The sequence below is a fragment of the Jatropha curcas genome, unplaced genomic scaffold (assembly GCF_041381405.1).
Source record: "Jatropha curcas cultivar XTBG-Jc1 unplaced genomic scaffold, XTBG_Jcur_1.0 HiC_scaffold_455_pilon, whole genome shotgun sequence".
In the NCBI taxonomy this organism is placed as follows: Eukaryota; Viridiplantae; Streptophyta; class Magnoliopsida; order Malpighiales; family Euphorbiaceae; genus Jatropha; species Jatropha curcas.
In genome coordinates this window covers 39961-53332 of record NW_028322478.1, presented here as the reverse complement: position 1 = coordinate 53332, position 13372 = coordinate 39961, and the positions used below count along the sequence as shown (strand labels likewise).

Here is a 13372-nt window from a genome sequence, read left to right as displayed (position 1 = left end):
TTTTTCCAATTTAGCACGTTTAAGTTTTTGATTTACTCAAATTTCATCTTCTTTTTTTCCACTTTAGCGCGTTTAAGTTTTTGATTTACTCAAATTGAATATTATGTACTCCTCTTTTTTTTTTTTTTAAATCGTCTGGCATCTAGAGTTCGAGTCTTAGACATTGCTTATAGGATCCAACGCTTCATTATACTGGACCAATTGGTGGTTGGTTTATATACTCCTCTTTTAATGAAAGGATTTCTAATATTAATTTTTAAAAAATTCAAAAACTTCGATTTAAATTTAATTTTTATTATTAAATTGAAAAAATTACATCATTTAATGTGATATACGTTTTATTATTTCTTCTCTCTCTTTTCTAAACAAAATCTTAAAGGATTTTAATCTTATCCTTTTCATTCGTGTGTGCAGTGTTCTTAGAAAAATACTATCTAATAGCATAAAAATTCACTTGTAATACGATTTTGCTAATAAAATCTAATGAAATTTTCGTCTACATAATTAAATTATTATATATTATGCTCAATAAAACAATCCATTTGTGTTTAATTAGATGTTCAAATAATGACATTTATAAAATTTTGTAATTTGTAAATTTGAAATTGTGAATGTGATGGCTACAAAAGTCTTACCTAAAAAATAAAATAATTTTTTAATATAAATAATTATTTCATCTGTCTCTTCAAAACAATTATTTCAAACTGTAATTAGTATATTAAACAATTATTTTAAAACATTCATTGAGTAAATACAGCAAGAGACAACCTCCTCATTGAGTAATATTCACCAACTCGTTAATAACATTTATAGTAAAGCCTCTAAATAGAATTCGACCCCTACTCTCACTTTTCACAAATTGAAACAAACCCACATATTACTCTACCTATTTCACATATATGGTAGTAATACATAATACTAATTAAAGATAAACTTCAATTACAGACCTTAAACCCAACACATGGGTTATCTTATAGTCACCAAACCAGCATCAAAAAGAGTTTAGCCCATTCTTTCTTGTTTCTTTCTTTACCACTAACCAACACCATCATCAACATGTCAAAGAAAAGCTGAGTTTCAATGGAGTCATTATTCTGTTTGTGGGTCTCCATCACCATATCTATAATAATCAGCTTTCCTCCTTTTCTGCCCTTAATTGCTTCTTTACATTTCTTCAATATCTTTATGCATTCTTCATCACTCCAATCATGCAAAATCCACTGCTTATGATCGAAAATAAAATTAAAAAATTGTTAGCAGAATATCAGCGCAGCATGCAGGAGGTTAGACATTCAAAAGCAAGATTACCTTTCATCTAATACCAAGTAAAATAAGGAAAAGATAGAAAAAAGAGAGAGCATAAATTTCAGTACATGCCTTCAGTAAAATTGCATCAGCTGCAGGAGGAATCTCCTCGAACATGTTACCACCAACGAATTTCAAGTTCTCACCATCTTGAAGACCAGCAACGACATGGGGGAGATCGAAGACAAAGCAAACCAAGTGAGGAAATGCATTAGCTAAAATTGTAGCCACAGTTCCTGTTCCACCTCCAACATCAACCAATGACTTCAATCCATCAAACACTCCTTTGCATTCTTTTATCATAATACTCATAACCAACCTAGCATCACTTGCCATAGCTTCATTAAAAAAATTGTTGAGCTTAGGATCTTGACCAGCATACTCCCAAAATGTCTTTCCATGAAATGTATAAAATGTCTGTGGATCATCATTCAAGAACCAAGTGCTTAAATAATGCCATGGTCCTGTTGAAACTGGATCAAGCATGGCTAGCAAGAACGGTGCCACACTCGATGGATTTTCTTTAACAAGAAGCTTCGATGCATTAGTAAGAACATACCCTTTTATTTCTCGGCCATTTTCTTCTATTTTTGCTACAGCAAAAAAGCCAGAATGGACTAAAATGCGCATCAGGCGAGGAATGCAATGCGCTTTGGTTGGGTGTATAGATAGGGCATTGATTAGGTCAGAAAGAGTCATGAGCTTGCCATGCTTGTTAATGGCGTCTGGTATTCCTAATTGAATTGCACATTTTAAGGACATGGAATTTATGAAGTTGAAAATATGGTTCCATATATGAGCTTGAGCTTCAAGCTGCTGATCAGAATCTAGGTTTAGAATTTCTTCAGCCAAATGAGCCATTTTTATGGGCTTGAGGCTAATAGTATTAGGATATGGTAGAAGTACAAATATGATGAACAATCAATCAAATACTTTTAAGTATATATAGAGAGAGTGGTGGGGGATTTCTTCCTTTCTTTCTTTATTATTATTTTTTTTCAAACGCTAATTATTTTATTTTTCCCCCATGCATTAGTATATTTTATTTTATTTTTTTCACATTATTCACATTGATGCGTGGTAGTTGCCACAAATATTCTGAAGTTAATATAAGAATAATAATATATAAGAAAGTAGAAAATATCCTCACACCTTTTTTACAAAAAAAAAAAAAAAAAAAAAAAATCAATCTTCTTTCCCATGTATTTTTTCATGAATAGAATTTCTGATTTAATGATAATCATTTACCAATAAAATCTCTAATTTAATAATAAAAGGGATTAGTTTCTCATTTAACCGTTAAACGGGATGTGAGATGATGCCCTTGATAAAAACTAATAAAAAAATTGATTTGGTTTATGATACGATAATTATATATATTTATTTATCTGGTGTATGGCTTCATCCATATAATAAATTAATTCAATAAAGGAAAACACTTACCTATATCCAGTTTATGAACTCACTTATACACTAAATCAATTACAAATAATGTTATACTTTAAATGATAGTATTTTTAATCATACATTAAGAAAAAAAAGAAAAATAATAATATTTTTTTAATTGACTTAGTGTATGGGAACACCCGGATATATTCAAGAAATTTTTTTCAATAAAACCATTTGGCAGTATATGGACCACCGATATATAGAATTGTCAAATTTTCAATCCCAACCAAACAATAAACAGAAATTCATTTCCTTTATTTTCCCACCTCCGATAAAAATAAGAAGAAAAAAAAATACAATCCAACATCTGAACACACAGCAAGATTCAATCTTAATGCCAACAATTTCATCCAATGGCAACACAATTTCTAATATCAAAACTAGCAAAACCCATCAACAACCACATCTAAAATATAAAAAAATCAAGAGCTCTTGATTTCGATGTCCATTAAACTCACCTACATGGAAACACGAAGAGCTTTAACTGTGATTAAGTCCCGAGTCGAATTAGACGGTCCTTAATAATAGAGTCCGGATACCTATAGTTTAATATATATATATATAATCTAACAATAGAACTCCAAATTTTCCTAATAAACCCATGAAAACCAAAAACAATATAGTAAAACAACATTTTCTGAAAAAAAAAAAAACTTTTGATGGATTTGCACTAGAAGTGGACAGGAATCACAAATTAATGGATCCCAATTTTGTAAAATCCAAAAAATATCCAACTAATAACTCGATATGTAACGCCTTGATTTTTCTGTGTCTAAAATAATAGTTTTACCGGTCTGTAAATAGTACCACCGCTCTGTGAATAGTACCATCAGTTCGGGAATAAGTATTATTTTGGTCCGAAAAAATTACTATCTATGTGTCATATTTTATTTAATATTTTTGGATTATGCATACATGATTTTTATGAGTAGAAAATAAGTAAAGAATATTTTTGGAGAATTTAGATAATTAGTGAATAGTGAATTATGGTGTTATATTAAGTAAGGAAATTTGCGGAATTTTTAAGGATTAAGTTTGAGAATTTTATGAAGATAAATAATATTTTGAAGGAATTTAATTGGAGATTATTTGTAGCCATTAGATGAGATTACTTTTGACTTAATCTTAGCCATCCAATTGTGGGAAAAGACTAAACTACCCTTTAGTTGCTTTATAAGTCAACTTCTCAATTATTGAGCAACACTTTTTCTTTTCTTCTTCTTCTCCGTGTTAACGCCAACTCCCATTCTTCTTCTCCTTATTTTTTCTTCACCATACACTTAAATTCAATAACAAAGGTCTACAAATATAAATATAGTAAGGTGATATTAATTTAGTTTAAATATCACATTCAAAGATTTGCATAAAGTAAATTCTCATAAAGCATGATGAGATTATATGAACATATCCTGAGATCATATAGTTTATTCGTTTAAGATAGTTGGTATGATTAGAAAATAAGGACTTGATATATATATAATGAATGTATTTAAGTGATGAATATTAAAATGTTATTGAGTAATTATGTAGTTATGAAATTATAGAAGTGTTATTGTGTTGATTGGAGTTTGATGGGGTTTGGAGTTTGAATTTGGGAGTGTTTTGTATTCATATGTTTGGTAACCTCTATTTTTAGGAGAAACTCTTGCAGTTTTTCTGTAGGACTCTCCCAAATCATTTTCAAAACAAAATATTAACTTGCTAAACTTGTGAATACTAAGTCACTTCTAATTCATAATATGGTTGTATGATTTATATGTAGGTTAGGACGGTGCCTCCGGCACTGAATGTGACATCCACCGTCGGATCTTTCAGGATTGGGCGGCGAGTGTTACACGATATTTTACTTCTCATATAAATGACAAGACCAATCAAAGCTACTACTGATGGATTCCTTTACCTTTAACTTATGGGGATCGGCATGGCATATGGTGCCTTTTGTCTCCAGCTATTGTGAAAGTTACAACGCTTAATCGTCTTATCATGCTTTGCAAGTAGTTGACAATGTCATGAACCCACGCACGTAAGAGTACTTAGTTAATGTTACAATTAAAAATTTGTTATATTTAACCAAAAAAATATATTTGTTTAGAAAATCTACCTTCCTAATCTATATTAATCTTGAAGTAAAAAATAAGCTAACACGTTCTCTCTATTCAACATTCTTATTTATCATTTTTTTATAGATTTTTTACTTTTCTTTTTCATTTTATTATAATTGGATGGGTTTTAATATTTTTAAGGTCTCTTTATCCATATAGAATTATTATCTATACTAACAAATTATGATTTGATTGGATTTTAATATTTTTATAAGATCACTTTGTCCATATGGAATTATTATCTATAGGAACAAATTATTTAAATTACAAAGTCTAGTTAAAACTTAGCTATCAGATTTAACTCTTACTATATATAAATAAAAAATTAACAACATAAAAACGTTCATGGCACTGGATTGGATTGCTAATGATCTATATCTCTCTCTACCTTCCTCAATCTTCCACTTACATGTGAATAAAAAATCTTTTCTTTAGTGAGCAATTATTTAGTTGTATATGAAGTGCATGTAGCTTTTTAAAAATATTTTTTTCTTTTAATTCGGTTAAGCGACGGTGAATATGTTGTTTGAATTGGAATAATTTTGTATTGATGTCTTGCCAACTGATTCCATGTACATAATGCAATCAAGTAATTAATTACTAAACATTCCCAAATTTTTGAATATTCTACTAATTAATAAATTGATTATTTCTGTTTCAAAACTTTTCGAAGAAACGAAAGCATAAAGAAAGCAAAATGGAGGGCTTCTTTTATTCCGTCTTGATCTGAATGCAATTCACATGAATATTGGTTTAATTAAAAAAATTTATATGCGTTTTTTCCATTGACTAATTTATTAATGCTGTCTTATAAGATACTCTCTCATTTGCTGTATTATTTATTATTAATTATCAAATAAATTAATTGTTAGTTTTGTTTTTTCATTTATCTTCTTGGCCTTCACTAGCTTTTTTTGGAAAGGTTTTTGTCTCATCTAGGTATTCGTTTGAAAGGTAGTCCACGAAATATTAGGTTGTTGAAATTAAGAATCACAACTCATAGGAGGCTTTGAATATCTCCTGTTATTTTGACGTAAAAGAATTTTACTATATCTTTTTGCTAAAGGGAAAAGCATTCTTGCTTTCTGGAACTTTAATATTAATAAATAATTAAAGTATATTTTACTGTTAAATAATTTAATTATACAATAAATAATACATCCATCTATGTATCATCCATTTGAATTGAAAATTTTATTTGTATGGAATTATCTATGATAAGATAAATCGTTTAAATTATAAACTTTAACTAAAGCCTAAACATTTAATTGAATTGTATACTTATTTAAAATAAATTAATGGCGCTACAATTTCTATAATTAATAATTTTACAAATAAGATGATAATTGATAAAGCGGAAAACAGATTTTTAATAATATATTAAATACAACTTAATAAATATAATACAACGATAAAAAAATTTATAGAAAAAATAGTTCTTTAACTAACTAAATAATTAATAATAGCATTGATATTTTAAATAATAAAAAATTTTCAGTATCTTTTTTAATTTAATATCTAAAAGTTTTTCAGTTTTTCTCAACAATTTAATAAATATTAATAATATCATTAATATTACTTCAAATAACTAAATATTTGTCATTAACTGATTTTCTTCTACAATTCAAATATCAAAATCTAAAAATACTTTTCAAATAAGTTCTAAAAATAAAAGAAGCCTAAATGAAGAAGTTTTGCAGTTTGTCAAGTGGAGTCCTTGTAGGGCTTGTCGCAGTCGGTGAACGACAGGTTAGCTATATGTCACAGATTTCATGACACGCATTACTATAACGAGATTTCATCTAAAAAAAACGATGTCGTTTTTGGCAGAGCGCAGTCAGCTGACAAAGCATATTATAATTATGACACGTGGTTAAAGCGCGCCGTCTGAAAAAAACCTTCTGTGTCGAGAAGGCGCGATTGTATGGTGGTTCTCTGCTTGTCTCCTAGTTCATCTTTTATTTCTTTGAGTAACAACGTCGAACGGCTTATGTGCGCTGCAACCAAACAAGTGAAGTGGTCGAAAACGTATAAAGAAGTAATATGATTTTACCAGTGGTAAAGCTAGGAACGCTTGCTCTCAAAACGGTTTGCAAACCCATAGCCAATAGGCTCAAGAAGGAAGCAGGGCTGCACCCCAGGTTCCGTCAGTTCATAATCAGCATTGCACAGGTTCTCTTCTCTTCTATTCGTTTCCCTTCTTGTGCAATTATGTCAATTCTTGATCTGTAAATATTCTGTCTTTATCTATAACTTTGTCGATTTCAGTTTATTTTCCTTTATTAGGCAAACCATCGATTCACAACAACAGTGCAAAGGCGGATTTACGGTCATGCAACTAATGTTGCAATACGTCCTTTGGATGAGGAGAAGGCTGTCCAAGCTGCAGCTGATCTTATTGGGGAACTCTTTGTTTTTACGGTATTTCTCTCTTCCGGTTCCTGTTACTGGTCTAAAATTATATAAAAAAGATTGGATTTTTAGGCATACATTTGCAATTTTGCATTGCTGTTCTTGAATGTGTATCAACATCTAAATGTTTTTGTTTTCTGGTATATAAATTTCATACATTGTTTTTTCCAAGCAGGAATAATTCTAAACTGGTTTTGCATGAATTGGGTAAACTGATGAAATTCCCATTTCTTTCAGGTTGCTGCAGCTGCTGTCACTTTTGAAGTCCAAAGGAGTTCCAGATCAGAAGCAAGAAAGGAGGAGATGCGAATACGGGAATTACAAGTATGTGTTCTTAACTTTATATCATCCCTTGACCCATTGTGTTGCCCTGACATTATATTTTGATTGACATTTTATACACCTTTCTAATAGAGAAGCTTTGTTTCTGCCCATTATCCATTTTTCGTTGTATTTTTCTTTATTGCAATTGAGGAAGGAAGGGAGTTGACAGATGGATGGAATATGATAAAGATGATAAGGTATTTAATTCAAGCATTATCCACTTGGTCTCAAAAATATAATCTGTGTAGGCTGCAGGCATGGGTTGCCTGGAATTCTAAAATGTAAAATTTCTAATCATGGAAAATCAAGTTGATGCATTGTCTATTTATTTATTGAATATGCCATTTCCTCACATGGAATGGATCCATCAGAAAGTGGTGCAATTTACTCTACTTGTGTCTATCTAAATTATCTTATCAAATGTTAACTTCAAATGTGTAATAGTGGTTTGGGTACCATCAACTAGGAATTATAAGTGCTTGTCAAACCTTTATCACTTTGGTTTATGCTTCTGTTTGAGCTGTGGAGAATTTTAGTTTATGACCTACCGGTGCTCTTGCCCTTTCTATATGTGTTTTGGTTATGTTATCAGCTGTTAAAAACAAATATCTTCACTCATTAGTCAGGGATTCAGATGTTTTGCTTGCAATTAATATTTGGAAATATACACTTAATGCTCTAGTCTGTTCTTAAGCAAAATGTACTGCTGTTGCAGGAGATGAAACAAAGAGATGAAGAATTAGCGAAGGAAGTTGAACTTCTTAAACGCAAACTCGAAGACCTGGAAAAACTTGTCAAAGGACGAGGACTTGCTGGCCTTTTCAACTCCAGGCATGGCCATGTATTGTTGGATTTAATTTTCTATTGTGGGCTTAATATGTAAAATTAAATATGTACAGCAGTCCAATTGTAAAGTCAATTTCAAATGTGGTCTTGATTGTGAATAATTGACTATTGAGGTATCAACTAATTATAGATATTAAGTGTAGAGACCATTATATAATTCCTATTTCGTTAAAGGACCGAAATAGGAATTGTACTAACCCTACAGGTATATAAAGGTCGTGGTCCCCAGAGGAGTTGAATACGATTCAGTTTTACGTTCCTTTCGTATTGCTTCCGCTAAATCGATTCTTCAATTCTCTGGAAGGCTGCAAACCTAATTTTATACATCAAGATCGACGAACAACGATGTCAGGTACGCAACCTTTTCTTATTCAATCTATTTTGTTGAATCTAGTGGTTTGCACGATCTAGGTTATTATTGAATTATTTGAGATTAATTCTTAAAGTGGTATCAGAGCCTTGTGCATAATTGCTAGATTTAGATTGGTTTTTCGTTTTTTATTTATTTATTTGTTTACCCTACTGTTTATAGATTGAGGGTTTTGTTTAATAAAAAAAATGTATATATATATTTTTGTTCTCACTGTTCTTCGGATTCCCAAGAACAGGTAAGAGGTTTTGAACTAACGCCATTAACGATTAATTGTTCGTTTGGTATTTTTTTTTCTTTGCTGGCTGGATCTTGTTAAAAAAAAAAAAAAAAAAAAAAAAAAAAAAAAAAAAAAAAAAAAAAAAAAAAAAAAAAAAAAAAACCTCCATTGTTGGCGGCGGAAAGGGGCTGGAACCTGTTATTTTCCGTCCCTTATCGTTTTGTTTTTAGGTTAGGGATGGAAAATAACAGTTAGGTCCCTGGAAAATTTCATATTAGATTCCTAATTTTATGTTTTTTTGTATTAGTCCCTTAATTTTCTGTAATTTCATATTGGTCCCTTAATTTTCTGTAACTTCAGATTAGGTCCTTTAATTTTCTGTAACTTCAGATTAGGTCCCTAAATTTTCTGTAACTTCAGATTAGGTCCCTAAATTTTCTGTAATTTCAGATTAGGCCCTAAATTTTCTGTAATTTCAGATTAGGCCCTAATTTTCTTAACCCAGATTAGGCTTTAATTTCTGTTTTCTTTCGATTAGACCCTGAACTTTATTTATTCAAATATATTTAGTCCTATTTTATAATTTAGTCTCAAATTTAGTGACTTAAAGACTAGATTATAATTTTTTTTGGACTAAATAATTTTAGATTATTAAATATTTAGACAATCAATTCATTTAATTGCAATTGTTTTGTTTAATACAATTAAATGATTTAATTTGTCGACTTGAGATTAAATTTTGGAGTGATTAAGTCCCTATTGTGTTGATATTTGTTAAAATAAATTGATTTGATCAATAAGTCACCAAAGTGACCTCTATTGCTTGAATTGATTTATTTTAGAATATTAGACAGTGTATTAGAATTCGTTGCGGATAGTTAATCGGCCCAAAGGAAGTTGCTATCTGGCTGAGTTTGAATACATGTTTGCAATAAATATGTGATAATTGTTTGATTATTTTCCATGACAGATTATATCGGCCCAAAGGAAGATTTATTATTTGTCAGGACTATGTTATCAATATTTGATTGCTGCATTGAGATACTAATTACAAGTTAATGTTTTACATCCAAAGATGAGAATATTAATGTTGTGTCTGTATCTTATTGCCATTTTTTAATCTCTACTTATGTGAATTGTTCATTGTGGATTGTAAGCTTATACTTATCTATTTGTTTATTTTCTCTGATTCAGCTAACATTCATTTATCCTGATTGTGTCCTAAACTTGAGGGATCAAATTTTGAGTCTTGGAAATCAGATATTATGATCTTTCTGGGCTGTATGGATTTGGATCTTGCATTCAGGATGGACGAACCTGCTCCTCTTACTGATACGAGCACTGATGTTCAAAGGGTTCAGTATGAGAAGTGGGAGCGTTCTAATCGCTTAGGTCTAATGATCATGCAGAAAGGAGTCCGAGAACATGTTCGAGACTCTGTCTCAGCTGAAAAGAACAATGCTCAAAACTATCTTGCCGAGCTGGAGAGGGCTTATGTCAAGAATGACAAAGCCGAAGTGGGAACACTTTTAGGAAAATTAACCTCCATGAAGTTTGCTGGCAATGGTGGTGTTCGGGAGCATATTCTTAGCATGTCTCAGATTGCAAAGAGACTGAAGGCGCTGGGTATGGCTTTACCAGATGACCTTTTAGTCCATATGGTTATGAATTCTCTTCCTTCTCAGTATGGACAAATTAGGACTTCCTATAATTGTCAGCCGAATAAATGGACTCTTAAAGAGCTCATTTCTCATTGTGTTGATGAGGAGGAAAAGATGAATTCTAACAAAGAGAGAGTGCTCATTTGTTTCTTCAGCTGGGAAGGGCAAGAACAAGAAAAGAAAGAGGCCTTTTGCAAAGACTGTTGAAAAGGCTATTGAGAAACCTGCTGCTGCTACTGCTGTAGATCCAGTACAAAAGAAGCCTTATGTGCCAAAATGCTTCTTTTGTGGAAAGACGGATCACTTGAGAAAGGACTGTCCTAAATTTGCTATTTGGCTTGCAAAGAGGGGTAAGTACCTTGTTTTAGTCTGTTGTGAAGTTAATTTAACTTCAGCTCCTAAAAACACTTATTGGATGGATTCTGGTGCTACCGCTCATATAAGTGTTCATTGCTGGGCTGCCTCAACTACAGAAAGCCAACTGACGGTGAAAGATACGTCTATGTAGGAAATGGCGATCTGGTTGAAGTAGAGGCAATTGGACATTTTAGATTATGTTTAAGTACTGGCTATTTTTTGGATCTTATAGATACTTTTGTTATTCCCTCTTTTAGAAGGAATTTGATTTCTGTTTCCTTTTGGACAAATCTGGTTTTCATTGTTCTTTTGGAGACAGTATATTCACTTATCTATGAATTCAAAAGTTTTGGGTACTGGTTGCTTGAATGAATGTGATAATCTATATATGTTAGACATTGATACTAGTTATCATGAATCCCTGCATGTTACTACAAGAGGTACCAAAAGAAAGTTGAATATTGATAACTCAGCTGTACTTTGGCATAGACGTTTGGGTCATTTATCCAAATCGAGAATTGAGCGTCTTGTTTCTGATGGTATCTTAGATACACTTGATTACACAGGTTTGGATTCTTGTATTGAGTGTATTAAAGGAAAACAGACTAAACAAAAGAGACTAGGTGCCATTCGGTCATCCAATGTTTTAGAACTGATTCATACAGATATTTGCGGTCCATTCCATATTGCAACTAGAAATGGCCAAAGATATTTTATATCATTCATTGATGACTATTCTCGTTATGGTTACTTATATCTCATTCATGAAAAATCTGAGTCTTTGGACGTGTTTAAATCTTATAAAGCCGAAGTTGAAAATCAACTAGGAAAGAAGATTAAATCTGTTCGATCTGACCGTGGTGGTGAATATTATGGTAAATATGACGGTTCAGGCGAACAACGTCCAGGACCTTTTGCGCTTTTCCTACAGGAATGTGGAATTATCCCTCAATATACAATGCCTGGTACTCCCAAGCATGAATGGTGTATCTGAGAGACGTAATAGGACTCTTATGGATATGGTAAGGAGTATGATTAGTCATTCTACTTTACCAGAGTCTCTGTGGGGTGAAGCGTTAAAGACAGCAGCTTATCTTCTCAATAGGATTCCATCTAAAGCAGTTGCTAAAACACCTTATGAACTTGGACTGGACGTAAGCCTAGTCTAAAGCATCTTCCATGTTTGGGGATGTCCAGCTGAAGCAAGGCCTTACAAGCCGAATGAAACAAAACTGGACTCCAAAACTATCAGCAGCTACTTTGTTGGATATTCTGAGCGGTCTACGGGATTACAAGTTTTATAATCCTACTTCCAGAACTTTTTTTGAAACGAGAATTGCAACATTTTTTGAGGATGTTGATTTGGAGGGAGAAATAAAGAAAGAAACATTGTCTTTGAAGAGGAACCAAGTAAGGATGATTCGGTTCTCATTCCTTTGTTGTTTCTGATAGCGTACAGACTCCAGTTGCTCCTGTCACTATTCAAGATCCAATTCAAGACAATGCTATTCTTCCTCAAGAACAAATTCAACAACCTCAAGAATTAGAGTCTGTTCAAATGCCTTTGAGGAGATCTACTAGGGAGAGAAGAGATTGCTATTCCAGATGATATATAGGTGTTTCTTCAGGAACATGAGGATACTGTAGACATGATAGATGATGATCCAGTTAGTTTCTATCATGCCATGCAGAGTTCTGACTCTCATAAGTGGATTGAGGCAATGAACGAAGAGTATAAGTCTATGCAAGACAATCAAGTTTGGGATCTTGTTCAATTTACCTGAAGGAAAGAAACCCATTGGTTGCAAATGGATATTTAAAACCAAAAGGGATTCTCAAGGTAATGTGGAGAGATATAAAGCACGTCTTGTAGCAAAAGGCTTTACTCAAAAGGAAGGGAATTGACTATAAGAAACCTTCTCTCCCAGTTTCTTCGAAGGATCTTTTAGGACAATATGGCCTTAGTTGCAATCATTGATCTTGAGCTTCATCAAATGGATGTTAAGACTGCGTTTCTCAATGGCGACATTGATGAAACAATATATATGGTGCAACCAGAAAGTTTTAATTGGAGATCCAAAACATCTGGTATGCAAATTAAAGAAATCCATTTATGGACTCAAGCAAGCTTCTCGTCAATGGTACTTTAATTCAACCAAGTAATTGTCTCGTTTGGCTTTGAGGCAAATGTTGAAAATTGTGTGTACCATAAGTTCAGTGGGAGTAGGTTTATTTTTGGTCTTATATGTGGATGACATACTTCTTGCTACTAATTGTAAAGTGTTGCATGAAACCAAAGTTTTTCTTTCAAAGCATTTTGAGATGA

The 13372-nt window shown here is 32.0% G+C and overlaps 1 protein-coding gene and 1 pseudogene across 2 annotated transcripts; one reads left to right on the top strand and one right to left on the bottom strand.

Annotated features, from left to right (window-relative positions):
* Positions 1-767: 767 nt before the first annotated feature.
* LOC149491837 (putative O-methyltransferase 3) lies at positions 768-2271 on the bottom strand (annotated as a pseudogene).
* Positions 2272-6753: 4482 nt separating this feature from the next.
* Positions 6754-8539, top strand: LOC149491836 (OPA3-like protein). 2 transcript variants are annotated; one of them, XM_089717013.1, is made up of 5 exons: positions 6754-7028; positions 7143-7277; positions 7506-7592; positions 7747-7789; positions 8308-8539. In XM_089717013.1, exons 1-4 carry the CDS (start codon positions 6900-6902, stop codon positions 7756-7758), a joined length of 363 nt encoding a protein of 120 aa, XP_089573139.1. In that variant the 5' UTR covers positions 6754-6899; the 3' UTR covers positions 7759-7789; positions 8308-8539. The 2 variants fall into 2 exon arrangements, with proteins under 2 accessions (XP_089573139.1, XP_089573138.1); XM_089717012.1 differs by lacking the exon at positions 7747-7789.
* The last annotated feature ends 4833 nt before the right edge of the window (positions 8540-13372 follow it).